This window comes from Leopardus geoffroyi, chromosome C2, assembly GCF_018350155.1.
Source record: "Leopardus geoffroyi isolate Oge1 chromosome C2, O.geoffroyi_Oge1_pat1.0, whole genome shotgun sequence".
NCBI lineage: Eukaryota > Metazoa > Chordata > Mammalia > Carnivora > Felidae > Leopardus > Leopardus geoffroyi.
In genome coordinates, this window is record NC_059333.1 from 506,066 (window position 1) to 529,005 (window position 22,940).

At 47.3% G+C, this 22,940-nt stretch overlaps 2 protein-coding genes across 12 annotated transcripts in view; one reads left to right on the forward strand and one right to left on the reverse strand.

Moving 5' to 3' along the window:
- Positions 1 to 228: 228 nt before the first annotated feature.
- YBEY (ybeY metalloendoribonuclease) lies at positions 229 to 8,344 on the reverse strand. 4 transcript variants are annotated; one of them, XM_045501077.1, is made up of 6 exons: positions 8,233 to 8,344; positions 7,365 to 7,615; positions 4,874 to 5,002; positions 3,810 to 3,878; positions 2,572 to 2,676; positions 229 to 572 (listed from the first exon to the last, which is right to left on the reverse strand). In XM_045501077.1, exons 2-5 carry the CDS (start codon positions 7,572 to 7,574, stop codon positions 2,590 to 2,592), a joined length of 495 nt encoding a protein of 164 aa, XP_045357033.1. In that variant the 5' UTR covers positions 7,575 to 7,615; positions 8,233 to 8,344; the 3' UTR covers positions 229 to 572; positions 2,572 to 2,589. The 4 variants fall into 4 exon arrangements, with proteins under 4 accessions (XP_045357033.1, XP_045357032.1, XP_045357034.1 ...); XM_045501078.1 differs by lacking the exon at positions 229 to 572 and adding an exon at positions 4,315 to 4,375; XM_045501076.1 differs by lacking the exon at positions 229 to 572 and having other exon boundaries at positions 2,391 to 2,676.
- A 44-nt stretch (positions 8,345 to 8,388) lies between these two features.
- Positions 8,389 to 22,940, forward strand: part of LOC123610440 (minichromosome maintenance complex component 3 associated protein) — a 57,177-nt gene continuing 42,625 nt past the window's right edge. For 5 of the 8 annotated variants that reach the window (XM_045501064.1, XM_045501061.1, XM_045501065.1 and 2 more), the window contains exons 1-8: positions 8,625 to 8,738; positions 9,210 to 10,519; positions 10,751 to 10,974; positions 13,165 to 13,243; positions 13,476 to 13,620; positions 14,966 to 15,156; positions 19,765 to 19,904; positions 22,394 to 22,591. In XM_045501064.1, the coding sequence (XP_045357020.1) occupies positions 9,307 to 10,519; positions 10,751 to 10,974; positions 13,165 to 13,243; positions 13,476 to 13,620; positions 14,966 to 15,156; positions 19,765 to 19,904; positions 22,394 to 22,591 (2,190 nt within the window). In that variant the 5' untranslated portion in view covers positions 8,625 to 8,738; positions 9,210 to 9,306. Of the gene's footprint in view, positions 8,502 to 8,624; positions 8,739 to 9,209; positions 10,520 to 10,750; positions 10,975 to 13,164; positions 13,244 to 13,475; positions 13,621 to 14,965; positions 15,157 to 19,764; positions 19,905 to 22,393; positions 22,592 to 22,940 lie in introns of those variants that run through there. The other 3 variants (XM_045501062.1, XM_045501068.1, XM_045501067.1) reach the window with 1 other exon arrangement.

Consider the following 22,940-nt stretch of genomic DNA (forward strand, 5'->3'; position numbering starts at 1 on the left):
TGCATCGAGGAGTGTCCAGGTGCTGTGACAGGACAGAGCAAGGCACCACTGGGCATCAAGTGGGGTCACAGTTGATGTGGGGCACAGGGGTGAAGGCAGCCCTCACGGGAGGGGGGGGTCCCCTTGGTTCTGCGCAGGCCGACCTGGGGACGCTAAAGAGGTCAGAGCAGGCCCTGGAAGAGAGCCGTGAACATGGAAGCAGTCACAACTTCTGACACTGCTACAAACCTGCCTGGGAGGGGGGTCTGAGTTCCAAGTGCCTGGGGCACGGGGTGGAGGCTGGCGGTGCAGAACTTGACTGTGTGCTGTAAGAGCTACAGGTTTGGTCTTCACCCCCACTTCTGTCCAGAGCCCCAAACCCCCGCAGTCCCCTGATCTGTGGTAGAGGCGGACAGAGGCGTGTATACCCTGCTCCAAAGTGGGGGCAGTGCTGTGGGACTGAACCCTTAACCTGTGGGGTCTGCACAGACTCCTAGCACTTCATGTCAGAAGACGTATGAGTGAAGAAACCATTTTGTTCTCATGGCCGTGCCCTCCTGCCCCTTGGTGTGGGGTGCTGAGAAGTCGAAGACCTGTGAAACGAGATACCATGTAGGCCTGGCCTGGAGCCTGAATGTCCCAGCTGCTCTGCAGACTTACTGTGCCTCTAATCGAGACTCCAGTGTTTCCTGGCGCTCAGGAGCTGAATCTGGAGACCACACGGGAGAGTAAAGGGCTGAAGAACCCAAGGGACCCCTGGAGCAGGAAGAAGGGCCTGTCCTGGCAGAGGCTGGGTTTGCAGAAGCTCTGGAATCAGGGCACTGTGGCCAGCTCAAGGGCGGGCAGAAGTGTCCAGGGGAATGAGACAGCCAAGACACAGCTCCATGGCTGGATGGGGCAGCCTTTTCTCAGATTTAGATCAGAAGGACACTGGCATACATTCCCTATTGTTTTCAATGATATATAAAAACCCCTCTGAATCAATAAAAAAGAAAAACCAATACTTCACAGTGGAGGGGACGCCAATGAAAAGCCGGTCACTGCTGACAGGACAGATGCAGGCCAGCCTCAGTGCACACGTGACGGGGGTGGGGAGTCTGGGTGCATGGGGGCTGGGGTCTGGACGCCAAGGTCATTGCTATGGGCTGCAGGGGGGACGAGTGACCAGGCCCCTGGGAAGCACTAGGCATTGCCTGACAAAGCTGGATCCCTCACCCCCAGCCCTCAGCAGTTCTGTTCTGAGGCCCAATCCCTGGCAGATCTCCTGAGCCCCACGTGACCAGAGATGCATGGGGGTTGGCTGTAATGGAAGACAGGGGAGCATCCGAAATGCCTGCTGACAGGACAGGCAGGTCTCAGGACCCCTTCCTTCTCTTAAAAAGAACCGTAACGCCAAGAGCTTTGTGGGGTCATCTTTGGTCTTTGCTGTTCGACTTTCCACCGAGAACCAGCTTCCCTGGCTACAGGCAGGCTGCGCAGAGCCCATGAGCACTCAGGAACACCATGAGCCCACCTCTGTGTCCCTGAGCGCCTGGGGAAAGTCCAAGTGGAGACATGGCAGATCCAGTGGGAAATGCATTTTCACCTTTTGAGATGGATTCATGGGAGAAACCAAATTCTCAGAATTGTAGTATCCCTGGTTTTGGGGCCAGAGTCCCCGAGAGGCTGTTTTATTGCCACGGCCTCTGCAGAGGTCACGGTGCCGCTGCCAACACCGGTACCTGGGAGGTCCGAGTGATGGAGGCCCGGGCTGGCTCAGCCAGCAGCCCATGGTCTGCTCCCATGATGCCCCGGGCCCATGAGCAGCTCTGGGTGAAGGTCTGTGCTGCCTCCTGGGTTTAATATTCAGAGGACAAGGCAAGAAACACAGGAAAGAGGATGGGATGTGGCAGTTGGAGCTCAGGGCTCCCCCGGAGCCAGGAGACACTTAACTTCACTCAGCGGGTGAACGGGGCCAACAGGGCTCGAGAGCTCCTGTCATGTCAGGAAAGAGGCCTTAGGTAGAGTCCACAGGCAAAGCTCCGAGCCGGGGCTGCAACCACCTCACGAGATGGGACGGGTGGGAGATGGCTGCGGTGGGTCACGTGACTGAGGTGGTCCTGGGCCTTGCGGCCACCATAAGGGTCAGCCTTGTGTCTCCCCTCATGAAGGTACCAGGTCACAGCACTCTCGAGGGGTAAGTGGGGACCGAATCCAACAGGGTTCCCGTAGGAAGGAGGGTGAGGGGCATGCCCGCCCTGGGCTGCCTGGTTGATTTTCCTGCGCAGGCTGCACAGGCAGGAGAGAGGAATGCCTCTCGCCTAAGGCAGAACCCCAGGCGGATGAAGTTCCTGTGCTCCACCTCTCCATTCTAAGAGTTTAGAACTATCTTATCTGCAATACTGAAAATAACATGTCTGCGGGCTTCCAAATGAAGACATGAATGGACATTACTTTTTATACTTAGTCACTTCTGCAGCCCCACGGGGCAGTAGCAACCAGCAGAGCCCTCAGTTTGGTGGCGTGCCTGGTCCTCAGGGCCCGAAGGTAAGGGTCCATCTGCCCTCCACGTGGTGTCCCTGTGTGCTGGAGAGTCCCTCAGGTGCCACTCACATCTTGGGCTTCCAGCAGTCAGAAGAGGCCCCTACTTAGGGGCTGGAGACTGGTCCCGGTGCGCCGGTTCAGCTCCTCGAGAACCTGCTTTTCCTTCTGGTACATCTGAAAGAAGGGAACGGAAAGTGACTGTGGACTGCCTCATGGCCTGGCCCCAGGGGTGCCCTCTGGGGGAAGCCCATCCCCATGGCTGTGGCATGAGGAGCCTCTGCTGTGTGGACTCTCCCAGATTCAAAGTGCAGGACCTGGTTCCGCTCACCTTCACCCAGCGCTGCACAGGGAGTATGGACATGCTGCCTGTGGGGTGACGGGTGGGGACAGCAGGAGGGACTGGGGGCCAGGGGCTGAAGTAGTAGCCCTGGGTAAAAGAAGATGAGTCCCTATTTGGAATTGCAGAACTGGCCAGACAAGTCAGTTGGGCCCAGGAAATGTGGGAGGGGGACACATGAGGACAGCCCCTCCTGGGGGAAAGGGTGGTCAGTGCTTGCGGGGGGGGGGGGGGGGGGTGAGGAAGTCCCAGGAGGGCTGGGGTCCCTGCTGGCGGTGACGACATGGACTTTCCAAGATGCTGCCAGAGGGGGGCGAAGGGGTCTCATCAGGGTCAGTCTATGACTTGGAGGGGTGTGGCCACAGGCGACCCAGCCTGAGATAGACTGGATGTGAGGACAACTGCATCAAGGACTCTTGTTAATTGAAAAAGTTTTTTGATGCCTTCCAGAGAACCCAATTATTTGACTACAAATATAATGTGAGCTTATTAAAAACAACATGTACATATACCAGCACACAACCTTATACGTGGGGTAGATACACTGGCACTTCTGAAGGATACAAATGGCTAAGTAACTTCACCCGATAGGTCCCTATCAGACGCCTGCATGATTTGAGTTCCCAACTGATCAATAACATCACAATTTCTCTTGTAAAGATTTTTTAACTTTAAGCCATTAGAGTTTTATAGAACTTTCAGAATTTGGTCTCTCTATTCAGTCATTCCTTTCAACAGTGAATAAGTAATACAGTTAGTAGCATTGGGGGAGCCCGATATTTTAAACACTGCTAGTCTTTTTTTGTGAAATAGGCCTTTATAAAATTCCTTAATTTACTGCCTTTGTGTTTTGTTTGGTTTTGTTTTCCAAATCTGGTCTTCATACTTGACTGCAGGAGATAGCTAGGCAGCCCCGGTTCTTGGTGTGCCCTCTTGTGCATATGGTGGAGGACTGGAGGACAGCACCTACCTTCTGCCATTCAGCCTCCGTGCTGTGTGTGAAGCCCAGCAGGTGACAGAGCCCATGGGTGGCAGTCACCTGTCAGAAAAATTAAAAAGCTGTTTCACGGACTGATCACGAGCAGGCCATGTGCCAGAGAAGGAGGAGCAGGGAAGGCAGGGAGAACTCGGCCCATGCGTGGTGGGCGGTTAGGAACCCAGGGGTGGAGGGTACCTGGGGCTGTGAGGGGTGCCTACGTGCAGTGGAGTGCCGGCCAGGAGGAGAGTGGCCGGCCTAGCCCTGTCGTGGGGGGATGAGGGTGGTGGGAGCGGCGGGCCGGCCCTCCCCTGCAGGCACTGGATCTCTGGGGTGTGGCAGGGGGTGCCGCAAGCGGGTGCCCACCGCGGCCTGTGGGGTGCATGGCTGCCGGCCGCAGAGACCCTGGAGCCGAACCCCATGCTGAGCAGTCCTGTCTGTGCCAGGGCTCCTGCTCCCAGAAAGTCCACCCCCACCCCAGAAAGCAGGCCCCCAACACCTGTCACAATGGCTCTTGCTGGGAAGCTCTGCTTCAAGTCACACAGAAGCTCCAGGATCCCCTAGAGATAATTCAGGGGCTGTCTGGTCAAAGAAAAACACCTCAATCGAATCCATGAGGAAGTTAAAATACGATCGCTCTGCAGAACCACCCCTCCTTTCTTTTGCATCCAGCTGAGGAGAGTGGGATCCAGAAGGTCCTAGAGGCTACAATCCCATCTACTTTGACAGTTCTGTAAGGAGCTTATTCAGTAGGTCTGAGTTAGCTACACAGCCTGCTGAGCTCCAGAGGTAAAAGGGAAAAACAAGGCTGTTTCCGGGAGCTTCCGACATGTTTCCTGTCCTCTCCTCTCACCCAACACTGCTCGGCTTAGGCTCTTCCCTCTCTCTGCCAGATGACGAGAGAGGGTACAGCCCCTACTCGTAGGTCTCCCTCCCCCAGTAATCCTTGTCCCACACGGGAGGCAGTGCGGGTGCCGGCGTCCCACCCATGACCTCTTCCCAGGCCCGGGCAAAGGACACGGCTGTGGCATCAGGGGCCAGCACTCATTCCCACTTACGGTAAGGACATCATAGTAATCCTCATTCCCTTTGCATTGCTGGAAGATATACTCCACTCCTAGGAAAACGTCACCCAAATTGTAGTCATCTGGAAACTCAGGCTGGGGAAGTTCACCTGCTTTTACATTCTATAAATGAGGAAAGACAGATTCTGAGAGCACGACCTCAGGAACACTAACCCGACAACAGGCCTACACATTTCATTCTGGAAGACCCCTACTCATCAGTCCCAAGGCAGGTGAGGAGTGGGGGAACCACAGTAGAGCCACTGTTTACGAGTGACTTCAGATGTTTCTGATGTGGAGAACAAAGGCAAAAAAAAAATTTCCTTACAACTTACAGCCCATTGACAGTCCCTTGAAACAGGCAGAGTGACTTTCCTCTATGAGCTCAGCTGCCTCCATGATGACACTTTGCTAGGGGCAAAAGGCAACCTTAGCCTGACCCCCCCAGAATCCTGTAAGCCTTCTTTAAACATATAGAAACTCCTTTAGAGGGGGGCCCGGATGCCTCAGTTTGTTAAGCGTCTGACTTAGCTCAGATCATGATCTCGCGGCTCGTGAGTTTGAGCCCTGCATCGGGCTCTGTGCTGACAGCCCAGAGCCTGGAGCCTGCTTTGGATTCTGTGTCTTCCTCTTTCTCTGCCCTTCTCCCGCTTGTACTCTGTCTCTCAAAAATAAATAAACGTTAAAAAAAAAAAAAAAGGAAATTCCTTTGGAAACTTCCTTCATCTCTAGTCCCCGAGATATAGGTTAGCCATCATCCTCCAAGCATATGGTCCCCTGATATATATTTGAAGGGTCTCGTAAGTAAGGTTTTACAAGACAGAAGTAAATTAACTTCTTCTTACAATAGCTAACCCCCTCGGGGCTCTGGAAACCTTGTTTCCAAATTTCCTTGGAGGTTTCCCCTGTCCCTGACCCTCTCCTGACTTGAAAGTGTAGAATCAGTGACTCCTCACAACCCCAGTGCAGCTCCTCTTGCCCACGGGTCCTGTCCCTGTGCTTTAACAAAACTACCTTTTTTGCACCAAAGATGCCTCAAGAATTCTTTCTTGGCCGTCAGCTCTGAACCCCAACATTCCCACATCTTTTCCACCTTGTTAAAGGAGTTACTTTCCTTCTTTCATCCTTTCGAGTGCACAATCACACAAATCCACATCAGTCCAATTTTGTATTTCTGTTCTGTTTGTTATTTTGTCCTAAACAATCTTCCACATCTTCCTACATAAAACCAAAAAACCCCCAGTCTATTAATCTGAGGCCTGTTCACACTAAGCTAGTCACGTGTGGATGGGTATTTAGGGTGTTTCCTCCCCATCAGGAAAAAAAATCAACATTTAAAATTTTTATAACATTTTGTCTTCTTCCTTTTCTTGCTTTACCATCCTTAAATGTGACACTAGTGGATTAAAGAGAACACATATGTTTCAAATGCTCTTGGAGTATATTGCCAAATTGCTTTCCAAAAAGGTCTGGATGCTGCTACTAATAATGGCTTTGAATGAGTCATTTCATGATGCAGCTCATAACCTAATCACGATCTTTTATTGTTGAAAATATTTTTTCGGGGGCACCTGGGTGGCTCAGTTGGTTAAGCGTCCAACTTTGGCTGAGGTCATGATCTCACGGTTCGTGGGTTTGAGCCCCTCATCTGGCTCGGTGCTGACAGCTCGGGGCCTGGAGCCTCTTTGAATTCTGTGTCTCCCTCTCTCTCTGCCCCTCCCATACTCGTATTCTCTCTCTCAAAAATAAACACTTAAAAAAAGAAGAAAATATTTCTTCAGTGTTATTTTACATTTTCAGTGAAAATTTCAGTGTTATTAAAATTTTTCAACCCTACCATACTTGTTACTGAATCACACAGCTGCAGAAGCACTCACTCCCCTTCAAACTCACTGACGGTCTTCTGAAGGATGGCACCAATCGCTTTTTCTCCCTGGGTGATGGGTATTGGTCAATAGGGGCTGGTCACGCTGCACTCTACTCATGTGTACACTTTTTTTTTTTTTTTAAATGGTTATGATTTTGAGAGAGAGTGCAAGCAGGGGAGGGGCAGAGAGAGAGAGGGAGACAGAGAGAGAGGAGAATCCCAAGCAGACTCATGCTGTCAGCACAGTGCCCAAAGAGGGACCCTAACTCACAGACCCATGAGATCATGACTTGAGCCAAAACAAAGAGCCAGACACTTAACTGACTGAGCCGCCCAGGTTCCCCTCATGTGTATATTTTAAAGTTCTCTCTCTTTTTTTTTTTTCAAGTTTATTTATTTATTCACTTAGAGTGAGAGCAGGGGAGGGGCAGAGAGAGAGAGAGAGAATCCCAAGCAGTCTCCACATGGCGAAATCTTGACCTGAGCCAAAATCAAGAGTTGGACTCTTAACAGACTAAGCCACCCAGGTACACCTATTTTAAAGTCTCCAAAATAAAACTTAAAAATCAGAGTATTTACACCAGAAGGTGGGCCAGACAAGAGGAGAATACTTTTTACCTCATGAAATGGAAAGGAAAGCACATCTGTTGGCAGATTTTTCTCTCTGTAGATTTTATTAATGTGCTGAATACTCTCGTTGTCAACACAGATGATCGCCAGGTCAAATTTCTGCACCCCTAATATACTCCTCACAATCTCCAACTTCTTGCGAAGAGGCGCTCTCCTGATGGGGACAGCTCGTTGCAGATTTCTAAGCACCAAACTCATTTTCAGAACAACATGCCCTTTAAAAATGTTTAAAAAGGAGCCTGTGGTCAAAGTTTAAAAGAACACAAATCAGTAATTGAAAGTGGCAATAAATTCTATAAAAACACATACAGACCTCACATCATTTTATTTTGTGAAACTCACTGAAAAATTTAAGGGGATTTACATTTTACCATAAGAAAGATACAAAAATGAAGGAATATAATAGGAAGTCCTAGAGGCAGGCCTGCCAGAATGGAACAGCAGGTAGGAAATTAGGACCTGTAGTCGGGAAGGGGCCATTAATAATGAAACCGGGTTGGGGCGCGGGTGAGGAGGTGGAGGAAGAATACGGTGAGTTGTGAGGCGGGGTGGGGTTGTACAGGATGGGGGGAGAGGGAGGTGTAGGGTGCTATAGGGTGAGGGGGAGTGGGGAGGTGTGGGATGATATGGGGGGGGAGCGTGGGAGGGTGCTATGGAGAGGTGTGTGTGAGCTGAGGGGGGGAGGGGTAGGGCCGAAGGGCGTGAGTCCTAGGGGGACGGCGGAGGTGCGGGGGTGGGTCGGGGGCTTCCCAAGGGACCACTCAGCTTGGCACCGAGGCTCCGAACGCAGGCTACGGGCAGCACGCGGGGTGTGAACGACGCCCCACTTTAGAGAGAAAGCCACCGGCTCACGTACCAGGTTCGAAGCCAAGGGGGCCCCGTTGATATCCCGTGCGCCGGAAGCCCTCGGCCTTCCGGCTGGAGGGCGGAACCAGAGTGTGGCGGAGTCAGTGTGGGGCCGAGCCGCGCGGAAGTGCCGGAAGTTGGTCCGTTGCGTTTTCTTTCCGCAGCACGCAGCGAAGGCCTGGCTCCGGCGGCTGCGATCCGTGTCTGCGCCTCCAGCCGGGCGCCGAGGGGCCCCGGGGCGGCGGCAGGCGGCGGGTCTCCGAGTCCCTGAGCCGGATGGTGAGCGCGGCGCGGGGCCCGACGTGGGTGGAGGCCGCTTCCTTCCCCTGCGCCATCTCCCCGCCCCGCCACCGCGCCCCTGTAGTCCTCCGAGCGGGCCTGGGGCGCGGGCGGCCGCCGAGGGCCGGGGGCGGGACTTTTCTGGTTGCGCGGCATCGGTTCCCGGCCCTTCTCGGGTCTGGGGGCGGCCTCTCTGCGGGGCACTCGTCCCTTGAGCCGGTTTCTGGGTCATCGCAGGTATGGCAACACAATTTATTTCTACATCTGGGAAGAACATTTAGTGTTCTGGTTGCTGGGAGAAAATTAGAAAACACTGCAACACTAATGTTCTTGACAGCGTTACACTGTAGCTTTCTGGCTATGGAGATTGGAATAAGTTTGGAGAAACTCCTCTCTTTAAAAGTGTGACTACATTCATTTTCTTGTTGTCATTTGAGTTTTTTCGTGAACTTACCAATTCAGAAAATGATTTGAATTTTTCCTTAGTCTGAAGCATCACGCTTCAATCTCTAGTAACGAAGTAATTTATTTCTCCACCCTCTACTCCAGCCCTCCCCACAAACCCCCCACTGGCTCTCAGAAAATAATACCTAACCCTTTGATTTGCCCAGTTTTCCATTATTCTTAGAGTGTGACATGTGATTAAGAATCGTCTTCTTAGTCTTCCAGCAGGACATAGCTGTGATGATCTCAGTTTTTGTCTTCCAGCTTATTGTGAAGGTGAGGGTGGCTTCCTAGTTGAACAGACTGTTTAAAGAAGAGAACAACTTGTGTACACATAGTATTCACTACCTTGGATCAGAAGATGAACCCAACCAATCCTTTCAGTGGGCAGCAGCCTGGGGTTTTTCCAGCATCTTCCAGTAGTTCCATAGGAACATTTCAGGCTAAGCCGCCATTTCGATTTGGTCAGCCCTCGCCTTTCGGACAAAGCAATACGTTATCTGGGAAAACGTCAGGATTTTCACAGGTATCCAGCTTTCCAACATCTTCGGGAGTAAGTCATTCTTCTTCAGCACAAACATTAGGATTTTCCCAGACCTCAAATGTTGGACTGTTTTCAGGACTTGAACACACTCCAGCCTTTGGAGCTGCCTCTGGGCCTTCAAGTTCATGTGTGCCTGGAAACCCAGGATTTCGTTTTAAATCATCCAACTTTGGGACTTTCCCAAGTACTTCTACATTTGGACCAGAAACTGGAGAAATAACAAGCTCTGGTTTTGGGAAAACAGAATTTAACTTTAAACCTCTGGAAAATTCAGTGTTCAGACCAATATTGGGGGCTGAATCTGAGCCTGAGAAAACTCAGAGTCAAATTACTTCTGGATTTTTCACATTTTCTCACCCCATTAGTAGCGGGCCTGGGGGACTGGCACCATTTTCTTTTCCTCAGGTGACAAGTACAGCTAGCAATTCAAATTTCACCTTTTCAAAACCAGTTAACAGTAATAATTCATCATCTGCCTTTGCCTCTGCTTTGTCAAACCAAAATGTAGAGGAAGAGAAGAGAGGCCCTAAATCACTATTTGGAAGTTCTAATAGTAGCTTCACTAGCTTCCCCATATCTTCAGGGTCTTTGGGAGAACCCTACCCGGTTAGCAAAACCGGGGTCAGACAAGGATGTGAAGAAGGTATATCCCAAATGGAGCCACTTCCCAGCCTCATGAAAGGACTGAAAAGGAAGGAGGACCAGGATCGCTCCCCAAGGAGGCATGGCCATGATGGAGCAGAAGATGTGGACGCTCTGTCGAGGGGAGATCATCCTCCAGATAAACGACCTGTCCGCCTGAATCGACCCCGGGGAGGCACCTTGTTTGGTCGAACGATACAGGATGTCTTCAAAAGCAATAAAGAAGTAGGTCGTCTTGGCAACAAGGAATCTAAAAAGGAAGTTGGTTGTACTGAGTCTGCGGAAAATGACCCCGTGGCCATCCCAGGAGGGAGTCAGTCTTCCTCAGCACTTTCCCGGCTCCCAGGTGTGAAGGAGGAGGAAACTGAAAGTAGAGATAAAAAAGAAGGTGAGCTCTAAAAATGTGTGCCATCCAGTAAATGCTGCTGGCTTGTTCTTGGTAAATTTCCCTGAGTCTTAGTTTAATGTTTCTGGTAAGTTTCCTGTAAACATTAGGAATTCTAACATAGGAAGAAAATGTCTTGTATCTATAAACATTTACTTTGCTCTTACATAGTTGGTGCTTCCTATTTGAGATGTGACATCTGCTACGTTTTTGTGCCCGTTCTCTTATCCCTAGATTCTCTAAGAGGAACACCTGGGCGTCAAAGTAAAAGAAGCGAGAGCACAGACAGTCTTGGAGGCTTGTCTCCTGCTGAAATCACAGCTATCCAGTGCAAGAACATCCCTGACTATCTCAACGACAGAACCATTTTGGAGAAACACTTTGGTAAAATTGCTAAAGTGCAGCGCATCTATACCAGGCGCAGCAAAAAGCTTGCCGTGGTATATTTTTTTGATCATGTGAGTATTTCCAACAAATTTAACGTGAGTGAGAAAAAGTTCGAGTGACCTTTGTCACTTTAAAACCTATTTTTTATTTATGTTTTAACTTTTTTTAATGTTCAGTGTGAGCAGCGGTTGGGGGGCAGAGAGAGAGGGAGACACAGAATCCAAGGCAGGTTCCAGGCTCCAAGCTGTCAGGAGCCCGATCTGGGGCTCGAACCCACGAACTGTGAGATCATGACCTGAGCTGAAGTTGGATGCTTAACCGACTGAGCCACCCAGGTGCCCCATTAAAACTTATATTTTAATCTATCGCTTACTTGCTAGAATGGGCAAGCACTCAGATATCTTATTCTCAACTTGGCTCTATAATCACATAGCATTTTTTCAAAATTGAGTTTTCTTATTTGTTTCTGATTTTCTTTTATTTGGTCATAGTACATAATCACTGTAAACATTCCAACAATACAGAAAAAATCCCCATGTAATCCTATCCTCCAGGATAACTGACATTACTTATCTGGTTTATACCTTGACTTTAAATATGTATATAAGCACACATATGCATGACGCATTAGTTGTAGGGTGTATGCATACAGGGATTGTTCACACTATGTTGCGTTATGTTTTTATTTCTGAATTTTCTTGTGGGGAAAAAGTACTTTAGAGTTTGTAAAGTGGAAAGCATGTTTTCATACTTCTTTTAAGTGATGATGTAGGGGAAAAACCAAATGAATATGAATATTTGAAATGAACTATATTTTAGTTAATATCATTGTAAACACATAGTCACGTTGTTTTTACACAAACAGGATCATGCTGCATATACTGTTTGCTTATGTTTTCAGGTTGTAATCTTTAGTATTTTCTGAAATCAATAAATAGCCTAATTAGAAGAGAATTGTTAAGTGCTGTATGGCATTCTGTCCTGTTTACTTACCTGGTTAATTTTCTATTTGTGGACATTTTGTACATGTATTTCTGATTGGTTTACATCCTCTGTTTAAATTCCTGAGAGTAGAAGTTCTGTGCCAAAATACTTCCATAGCTTTAGAGTTTTTGCTGTTTGTTCCTTTCTTTCTTTCTTTTTTTCTTTCAATTCAGTGGCATTAATTACATTCAGAGTGTTGTACCACCATCACCATTATCTATTTCTAGAACTTTGTCATCATCCCAAACGGTAACCCTAACCGCTAAGTAGTATTTTCCCATTTCTTCCTTCCCCAAGCCCTTGGTGACCTTTAATCTACTTTCTCTCTCTCTAAATTTGCCTATTCTAGAAATTACATTTATGTGGAATCACAGTATTTGTCCTGCTTATTTTGGTCAGCATCACGTTTTCAGTGTTTGTGTGGTTGTACTTTATTCCTTTTATGGATGAATAATAATTCCATTGTGTAGATGTATTTTTCTTTATTAATCTGTCGATGGACAGAGGCGGTTTCTGCTTTTTGGCTATTGTGAATAATGCTTCTGTGAACAGGTGTGCAAATATTTCCTATCATTCTCTTGGGTATACACTTAAAGTAGAAGTGCTGGGTCATGTGCCTCGTTTTTGTTTTGTTTTTGAAGGTATTTGACTGTTGAGATGTACTTTTCTAGCTGAACCCTAAAAAAATATTTATGAAATAGGTGTGTAAATGCATTGTTGTAGGAAGTAGTTCATTGATACATACAATGCTGAGGTCTCCTGATTACCCTCATCTCTGCTGTTACCTGGGAGCAAGCACGGTTACCTAGTATGATGTGCATTTTTCTAGACCTTTTCATGGGTTTGTCTATGGGTATACTAAAACGTACTTGATTTTGTGATAAAATGTGTCCCACGTGTGTCATTCTCTTTTTTTTGTCTTTAAGTGTGACTTGGCAATCTTTCCAATACCGTATGTATTCACTGTATTACTGTATGTGTAATCAGATGGTGAGAGTCACCTCACCAGATGCCAACAAGGCTAATCTGTGGGTTCTATCACAGTAAAGTCATTACTTTCAAAAAGGAGAGGAGCAAATCCATGCCTGTGAGACAGGTAAGAGAGGTGAGGACCGTGGCTGCTGTGACTGGAGGCAGACTGCATGGTCAGAACACGTAGTGGATGGAGGCTTCGCTCTGTACAAAACTGTACAAATTCTGCTACTGCATTTGAAGTTTTAATTTCATTTCCTTTGGTCTGACGTCCTCATACGTTGTGGTGTGGACTGTTTCCCTAGGCATCTGCAGCCCTGGCTAGGAAGAAGGGGAAAAGTCTGCATAAGGACATGGCTGTCTTTTGGCACAAGAAGAAACTGAGTGAGTTCCCGGTTACTCCCGGTGCGGGTTCCAGTGCTCTGCATGGACTGCCCACTGAGCTTTCCCCAGCACCAGGGCGGGGCTGGCTGTCCATGGATCCTGTGTCTCAGAGTGTTTCTGTGGGCTGCTTTGGAATCTCCCGTAACAATTAGGAGAGTATTACTTTTTCAAACACAAGTAAAATCCAGTGTCAGACTTGTGGTTCATAAACTCTGTGCTCTTGTGTCCTCAGGTCCCAATAAGAAGCCCTTTTCCCTGAAGGAGAAGAAGCCAGGTGACGGTGAAACTGGCCAGGGCCCGGAGGACGCATCCTTTCAGCACTCCCCTCTTAGCAAGCCTGTGGGGAGGGCTGCAGCTGTCAGCCTCCTGAGTAAAAGGTGCGGCTGGTTCTTTCTGAGGACTGTTGGACACGATGGCGTGTGGGTTCCTTGACTTCCGTGCCCTTGATGGCAGTCATGCCAGAGCATGGCTGGGAAGTGGGTGATACGCTGACCCTTGAGGAGGGTTTCATGGGGAATGGGGGCCTGGGAGAGGGAGAGTAGGACATGGCGAGAGGGCAAGGGGGAGACGGCCACTGGGCTCGTCCCACTCAGTTCCATGCCCCATGCTGTTGTACTCAGTATATAAGAAGCAACTTGTTCCCTTGAGAGGTCTAATTGGCTGTAATAACCAAGTTTTCCTAGTAGCTGCTTCTAGCAATTTCCTGTATGACCTTCTGTAGGTCTAGCTTATCATGGTGAGGCGGTCTTCCTTTTGGCCACATTATAGCTGGGGAACTGTACAAGTGTACAGCCCTCAGGCCAGAGTGGGGACATGGTGTGTGCCTCACACGGCTTCAGTGGATATCCGTTCGCAAAGCCTCCCTCCCCAGCCCCCTTTCCGCATGATCCTCTCTTCCTTCCACAGAGCGGGCTGCTGCTCTTTAGTCCTTGGTGTATTTTGGTCAGCGTATCATTTCCTTACTTTCATTTTACAGTTAGCATTTTAGTTGCTGATTTGCTTTTGATTTTTCTCTTCTCCCTCAGCCAGTCACATCTTCAACATTCGAGTTCCCAGAGTGTTGAAAGCCAGGTAGAAAATGGGGAAGCTGGGAAGCAGTGCTCATGTCTTTTTAGTACATCCTTCTGCGGGAATGAAGTTATGTATGAAAACATGTAGACGGGGCGCCTGGGTGGCGCAGTCGGTTAAGCGTCCGACTTCAGCCAGGTCACGATCTCGCGGTCTGGGAGTTCGAGCCCCGCGTCAGGCTCTGGGCTGATGGCTCAGAGCCTGGAGCCTGTTTCCGATTCTGTGTCTCCCTCTCTCTCTGCCCCTCCCCCGTTCATGCTCTGTCTCTCTCTGTCCCAAAAATAAATAAACTTTGAAAAAAAAAAAAAAAAAAGAAAACATGTAGACACACGATTTCTTCATGGTGTAAAAGTGGTTTTTCCCCCCAGGCTGAATTTCATTTTTTTGAGATAGAAATATGCAGAAGTTCATTTCACATGTTTAAATGGGCTCCTCTCATTTTTAGAAAGTATGGAATGTTTCAAAATTTGAAAATCACAGTGAAAAATAATAACACCTTTACACTCCTCATTAGGATCATCATCGTCTCCTGTTAGTGATTTTAGTTTCAGTTTTGGAGGAGCAGAAAATCTTGAACAAGGAAAGCATCTGGAAGCGGAAATGACAGAAATGCTTGATGGATACAAGACCCTTAATGTGTTACTTTCTTTGTAGCTCTCCAGTGAAGAAGCCAAGTCTTCTAAAGACCCATCAGTTTGAGGGAGACCCTTTTGATTCGGGCTCTGAGGGCTCCGAGGGTCTTGGGCCATGTGTGTCATCTCTTAGCACCCTGATAGGCACCGTGGCTGAGACATCTGAGGAGAAGTACCGCTTGCTTGACCAGAGGGACAGGATCATGCGACAAGGTATTGTGGGTGCATCTCAGCAGAGGTTCAGAGACCTCGCTAAGGTCATGATAAGGTCATTCTGGGAGCTGTGAGGAGGGAGTGACTGCTGTCTGTGGAGGCTCACTGACATTGAGCCTTAGGCCTCCGATGCGCTGCATGTAACTTTGCTGTTTACTAGTTTCCCAAGAAGGTGAGCATAGATGTAGATGTAATGCAGATGTGTCTTTATTTATTTATTTATTTTTAACATTTATTCCCTTTTGAGAGATAGAGACAGTGTGGGAGTAGAGGGACAGAGAGAGAGGGAGGCACAGAATCCAAAGCATGCTCCAGGCCCAGAGCTGTCAGCACAGAACCTGATGTGGGCTCGAACCCACGAACCGTGAGATCATGACCTGAGCCGAAGTTGGACGCTTAACCAGCTGAACCACCCAGGCGCCCCTTGAATTTTATTTGGGAGAAAATCTATAAACCATTTTTTAAAATTAAACATTTTAAAGGGCAGTTTTTAGACATTTAGAAAGCACATATTAAACAAAAATCAAAATGTTTTGTTTGACAGAAATCCCCACAAATAAAACTAAGAAATGTCAACCCAGGGGAAAAATCTGTAACTCATATCATAAAGGGCTGATTTCTCTGATACAGAAAGAACTGTGGAAATCAGTGTGAAAAAGACTAGCCCTTGGGGGGCGCCTGGGTGGCCTAGTTGGTTAGGCATCCAACTCTTGATTTCAGCTCAGGTCATGATCTCATAGTTTGTGGTTTCGAACCCCACGTCAGGCTCTGTGATGACAGTGTGGAGCCTGCTTGGGATTCTCTCTCTCTCTCTCTCTCTCTCTCTCACACACACACTCTCTGCCCCTCCCATGCTCATGCCCACTCGCATGTGCTTTTTTTTTTTTTTTAATCATTTATTTTTGAGAGCGAGAACATGAGCAGGAGCGGGACAGAGAGAGAGGGAGACAAGCAGCCAAGCAGGCTCTGCACTGTCAGCACAAAGCCCAATGTGGAGCCTGAACCCATGAACCATGAGATCATGACCTGAGCTGAAGTCAGACGCTCAGCCAGCTGAGCCACCCAGGCGCCCTCTCTTTTTTTTTCTCTCTCTCTCTCAAAAAAAAAAAAAAAAAGACTAACTCAATAGAGAAATGAGTAGGTGGTCAGAAAAGTTACAGAAAAGAAAGTGTACCCGACCCTTGACCAACACAAGGTCAGGGGTGTGGTCTCCCTTGTAGTTGGAAAATCCACATATGAGTTTTGACTCCCCAAATGCTTACCTGCCTATAGGCTACTGTTGACTGGAAGCCTTACTGATAACAAAAACAGTCGATTAGTACGTGCTTAGTGTGTTATGTGTTTTATGTACTGCATTCTAATAGTAAAGTAAGCTAAAGAAAAACATTAAAAAAATCCTCAGGAAGAGAAAGTACATTTATAGTATTGTAGATGTAAGTGGACCCGTGCAGTTCACACCCGTGTGGTTCAAGGGTCAGCTGTGTCACCAGTTGGCTCTTAAACATAGGGAAAGGTGCCCACGCCCTCCCACAGCAATGCACCTCCCAGAGTGGCATCTCCATATTGTACCCTGATGCTGTGTCCTTGGGCAGGCTGGGGATGGCTGCACTCTTGTGGAGGAGGGAGAGTTGGCAGTATCTTTTAGCCTTAGGAAAGCCTGTGCCTTTGACCCAGCAGCTTGTGTGCAGGAATCTGTCCCATGGACAGTACCACACATATGTTTGTGTGTGAGATTCACACATAGGTTGTTTGTGATGTCAAAGATTGGGAATCGATTGTCCACATAGCAGGATTCTAAACAGCCTGGAGGAAGATTAGGCTTTGTTTATGGAAAAATATGAAGATTTATTGTGAACTGATAAAAACATAATGTGGTAAGTATGTAGTGTGCTACCATTTGTGTATAAATAAGGGTAGGAAGTGTGTGTGTGTGTCCATACGCATGTGAGTGTGCTTGCATACGTGTGCATAAAATAGTCGTGCAGATGTGAAAGGATCTGTTCATGTTGACTCAGAAGGAAAGTGGGGGGGATTTTATGTAGGACGTTTTAATACCTTTGGAGTGTGATCTGTGTATATATATTAGCTATTTAAAAAGTAAGTATTCGGGGCGCCTGGGTGGCGCAGTCGGTTAAGCGTCCGACTTCAGCCAGGTCACGATCTCGCGGTCCGTGAGTTCGAGCCCCGCGTCGGGCTCTGGGCTGATGGCTCAGAGCCTGGAGCCTGTTTCGGATTCTGTGTCTCCCTCTTTCTCTGCCCCTCCCCCATTCATGCTCTGTCTCTCTCTGTCCCAAAAATAAATAAACGTTGAAAAAAAAAATTAAAAAAAAAAAAAAAAGTAAGTATTCTATTAACTTTTCAAAAATACGTGTGGGGCACCTGGGTGGCTTGTTCAGTTGAGTTGACTCTTGATTTTGGCTCAGGTCATGATCTCCTGGTTCGTGAGTTCAAGCCCCGCATTGGGCTCTGTGCTGATGGTGCTGGGCCTGCTTGGGATTCTCTTTTTTTTCCTCTCTTTATCTCTCTCCTGCTCGTTCTTCCCCTAAAAAATAAGAAAACTTAAAAAAAATATATATGTGCAACGAGCATAAATGAAAAAGTATTTGTGTTTTTCTTTGCAAAATTTTTTTGAAATTAGGTTTTAGCTGTAGGATCTTCCTTTCTTTAGAAGCTGTGAATAAGTGGAATAATCACAGTGCCTCCTGAACATGGTAATAAAAGCTGCTGTCACGCATCATGTCATTGACATGGTGATTTTTTGTTGTTGAAACCCAGGAACAGAATTTTTGTATTCCAAATAGAATTAGTAGGTATTTAAATTTTTCAGAATAAAAATAAGATGTGTATATGTAAAAAGAATTTTTTTTTAATATTTATTTTAGAGAGAGAGAAGGGGGGAGAGAGAGAGTGTGAGGCGAGAAGGGGCAGAGAGAGAGAGGGAGACACAGAATCTGAAGCAGGTTCCAGGCTCTGAGCTGTCAGCACAGAGCCTGATGCGGGGCTTGGACCCACAAACCGTGAGATCATGACCTGAGCCAAAGTCCAGGGCTTAACTGACTGAACCTGTATGTTTTGAGCTGTGAAGTTGTTGCATTCCATTTCGTTTAAAAGATACTTTTGTAAGAAATTGTATGGAAGGTAATAATTTATTCACTTCAGGACCGGGGTACATTCTCTTAGGTGAATCCTGTTAAAGACATGCTGGAAAAAGTGATGAAATACTGAGTTTTAGAGTACTAGTGTATTTTGAATATTTACAGTTAACAAATTGATCTTTTTTTTTTTTTCTTTTTTTTTTTTTTTTCAACGTTTATTTATTTTTGGGACAGAGAGAGACAGAGCATGAACGGGGGAGGGGCAGAGAGAGAGGGAGACACAGAATCGGAAACAGGCTCCAGGCTCTGAGCCATCAACCCAGAGCCTGACGCGGGGCTCGAACTCACGGACCGCGAGATCGTGACCTGGCTGAAGTCGGACGCCCAACCGACTGCGCCACCCAGGCGCCCCCTTTTTTTTTTTTTTCAATGTTTATTAATTTTTGGGACAGAGAGAGACAGAGCATGAATGGGGGAGGGGCAGAGAGAGAGGGAGACACAGAATCGGAAACAGGTTCCAGGCTCTGAGTCATCAGCCCAGAGCCCGACGCGGGGCTCGAACTCATGGACCGCGAGATCGTGACCTGGCTGAAGTCGGACGCTTAACCGACTGCGCCACCCAGGCGCCCCCAAATTGATCTTTTTAACAAACATATTGCAGCATGACTATCTTTGAATTCATTACCAGAGCCATGAACAGCCACGTGTGCCCCCTGCCTGTAGGGTGCAGTGAGAATCTGTGGCTGTTGCAGGGGGGATGAGGCCTCCTCAGGGGTCTTCATGGGCCTGGATGCCCTGGTGCCTGATGTGATAGGCCATGCTTTCTTTTTTCTAGGCCCAGCATTTGATTTGATTTGATTTACTGTATTGTATTGTGTTTTTATGTATTTTATTTTATTTTACTTTACTTTTTACTCTGCTTTATTTTAAAATGTTTATTTTGGGGTGCCTGGGTGGCTCAGTCGGTTAAGCGGCTGACTTCGCCTCAGGTCACGATCTCGCGGTCTGTGAGTTCGAGCCCCGCGTCGGGCTCTGTGCTGACAGCTCGGAGCCTGGAACCTGCTTCCGATTCTGTGTCTCCCTCTCTCTGAACCTCCCTCCTTCATGCTCTGTCTCTCTCTGTCTCAAAAATAAATAAACGTTAAAAAAAAAAATTAAAAAAATAAAATGTTTATTTTGAGAGAGAGAGAGAATGAGGGAGGGGCAGAAAGAGGGGGAGAGAGAATCCAAAGCAGGCTCCAGGTTCTGAGCTGTTAACACAGAACCCGACGCAGGGCTCAAACTCACGAACTGTGAGATCATGACCTGAAATGAAGTTGGACACTTAACCGACTGAGCCACCCAGGCACTCCATAGGCCCAGCATTTAAAACATATTTCTTTTACTTTGTAATTTGAAGTGTTTGCCTTTCTTTTTTTCTTTTCCTTTTTCTTTTTATCATCATAAAGACACACTTCTCTGGGTTCCTAGTAACTGTGTGATACGTTCTTATTTTTTATTTGTCATCATTTAGCTCGGGTAAAAAGAACTGACCTGGACAAAGCAAGAACTTTTGTTGGAACGTGCCCAGATATGTGTCCTGAGAAGGAGCGGTACATGCGGGAGACCCGGAGCCAGCTAAGCGTGTTTGAAGTGGTCCCAGGGACTGATCAGGTGGAGCCCCATGTCCTCCTGGGGTTGCTCTCTAGGCTGTTGTCCATATTTAAATCATCAGGGTGGAGGTGGGATACACGGGGGGGGGGGGGGGGGGGGGGGGGGGGGGGGGGGGGGGGGGGGGGGGGACTTTTTTGTGATTTTTGTATATATTGATATTTGGTTTGGGTGTTTCCCTTTTTAGAGGGTAGTGGGGATGTGCTCTTAACGTTCATATTAAATTGTTTTTATTGTGAGGTGTACACTAAACAATCCTATATGAGGTGACTGGACCCCGTGGTTCTCTATAGATGTAGATAGGAGATTTGCTTCACAGATTAAAAATTTCTTTGTTTCTTTTTTCTTTTCACAATTTTATTACTACCCCTTTTAAAAAATTTTGTTTTTAAAAATTTATTTATTTTGAGAGAGAGAGAGAGAGAGATGGGGAGAGAATCCCAAGCAGACTCTATACTGTTAGCGCAGAGCCTGATGCTGCACTTAAACCCACAAACCTCAAGATTATAACCTGAGCTGAAATCAAGAGTCAAACACTTAGCCGACTGAGTCACCCAGGCGCCCCGTATTCCTACCCTTTTCTATGTATGTGTTTTACACGCTTGAGATTATCCTCTAGATGCAATTCTGTGTGAATATTTTTCACTTAAAATTGTATTGTGAGTGTTTTGATAAACTCAGCATTATTTATTTTTATTTTAGAGAGTGCGTGAGAATGGGGGAAAGGGCAGCGAGAGAAAGAGAGTAGGCTTTGTGCTGTCAGTGCAGAGCCCAGTGTGGGGATCTGTCCCACAACCCTGGGATCATGATTTGATCTGAGATCAAGAGTCAGATGCTCAGCTGACGGAGCCACCCAGGCGTAACTCAGCATGTTTTAAATGACAGCCTGTTAATTGATTTATGTAACTGTTAAAACTTACCATTTTGCAATCACTAGATAGGCTGTTTCTAATATTTAAATTTTATTAATGATTCTACTGGGCATGTTGTGTATAATGAATCTAAAGTATTTAGGTTATTTCCTTCTGATAGATCCTAAGAATTAAATTACTACATCAGACGGTATGACCTTTTTTCAAGGTCCTGAACATATGTATGTCAATGCATGTTCCCAAACTGTTTCTCAGAAATCACCATTTTAGATCCTTTGTCAATTTTTTTTTTAACGTTTATTTATTATTGAGAGACAGAGTGTGAACAGGGGAGGGGCAGAGAGAGAGGGAGACAGAATCTGAAGCAGCTCCAGGCTCTGAGCTGTCAGCACAGAACCCGACGTGGGGCTCGAACTCGCAGACTGCAAGGTCATGACCGGAGCTGAAGTTGGACACTTAACTGGCTGAACCACCCAGGCGCCCCAATCCTTTGTCAATTTTTAAAAAAAATTTAAATTTTTGTTAATTTCTCTTCGTTAATTTTGCTTATAGGTGTCTCCTCTATTGGCTGTTTTTTTTTTTGTTTTTTTTTTTAAGATTTTATTTTTATTTTTTATTTAAAAAAAATTTTTTTTTTCAACGTTTATTTATTTTTGGGACAGAGAGAGACAGAGCATGAACGGGGGAAGGGCAGAGAGAGAGGGAGACACAGAATCGGAAACAGGCTCCGGGCTCTGAGCCATCAGCCCAGAGCCCGACGCGGAGCTCGAACTCACGGACCGCGAGATCGTGACCTGGCTGAAGTCGGACGCTGAACCGACTGCGCCACCCAGGCGCCCCAAGATTTTATTTTTAAGTAATCCCTGCATCCAGTGTGGGGCTTGAGCTTGTAACCGTGCGATTGAGAGTTGCTTGCTCTCATCATCCTCTCTGCATCACAGCAGAGGCTCCTGCCCCAGGGGACAATGATAGCAGCTTGAGGTGGATGCCTGGGGCTCAGTCTGTGGACATCTGGGCTTCTGCCTTTGGCCATGTGTCTTCAGCCTCCTTTTGCAGGTGGGACAGCTCCAGGCCTTTGTGTGCAGCTGTGCAGCCCCCATGAGCCCCCCTGCTGCTGTCTCCCATTTCCTTTCTAATCCACGTAGACTTACTTTGGTGTTTGAGTGTGGCTAAGTTATGTTAAAATGCTTCAGAGTCCCTTAACGTGTCACACCTCTGCCCTTGGGGCCATGCACATGTATCTCTACTTCTATTCCCCCCCCCCCCCCACTTTTTTTTTAAGATTTTATTTTTAAGTATTCTCTACACCCAGTGTGGGGCTCGAACTCAGAACCTTGAGATCAAGAGTTGCCTGCTCCACCGACTGAGCCAGGCCTGTGCCCCCACTTATATTCCTTCTGCTTCTTCACTCCTTGTCATATTTGCCAAAAACAAGTTTCTCATTTGTTTTTGAATTTTGGTCATTACTTTCAAACAGAAATTTTACATTTGAATATTGTATTCTGTAGTTTTGATCTTGTATGAGTTTGTGGGTGATTTTCGCCTTCATTTTAAGGCACAGCTGTGGGGAAGCTGGCCCAGCACCTGACACACAGGTTTGTTCCCACTCTGTGTCCTCAGGTGGATCACGCAGCAGCCGTAAAGGAGTACAGCCGCTCCTCTGCTGATCAGGAAGAGCCCCTGCCGCATGAGCTTCGGCCCTCGGCAGTGCTCAGCAGGACCATGGACTACTTGGTGACCCAGATCATGGACCAGAAGGAGGGCAGTCTGCGGGACTGGTACGACTTCGTGTGGAACCGCACACGGGGCATTCGGAAGGTATCAGTCACTTTCCATCAGGAAACTAGAAAATGCATGTGAATTCCAGAGTTGAAGGGAGAGTTCTCATTTTACTCATGTGTGTAAAAGAATATGCTGTATTTTAAATTATTACAGGGGTGTCTGGGTGGGTCAGTTGGTTGAGCATCTGACTCTTATTTTCGGCTTAGGTCATGATCTCACAGTTCGTGGGTTCGAGCCCCACGTCAGGCCATGTGCCGACAGCATGGAGCCTGCCTGGGATTCTCTCTCTCCCCCTGTGTCTGTTCTCCCCTGTTCATGCACACGCACATACTCTCTTTCTCTCAAATAAACATTAAAAACATAATAAATCATTACAAAGTCCTTT

Bases quoted from the DNA above. Each gene is read 5' to 3' on its own strand.
- YBEY (XM_045501077.1), bottom strand. From the start codon at position 7,574: ATGAGTTTGGTGCTTAGAAATCTGCAACGAGCTGTCCCCATCAGGAGA. The intron at 5,003-7,364 runs GTAAAAAGTATT...CCTCATTTATAG, and splicing joins TTTCCTTTCCATTTCATGAG to AATGTAAAAGCAGGTGAACT. The intron at 3,879-4,873 runs GTAAGTGGGAAT...TTTTTCTGACAG, and splicing joins ATTACTATGATGTCCTTACC to GTGACTGCCACCCATGGGCT.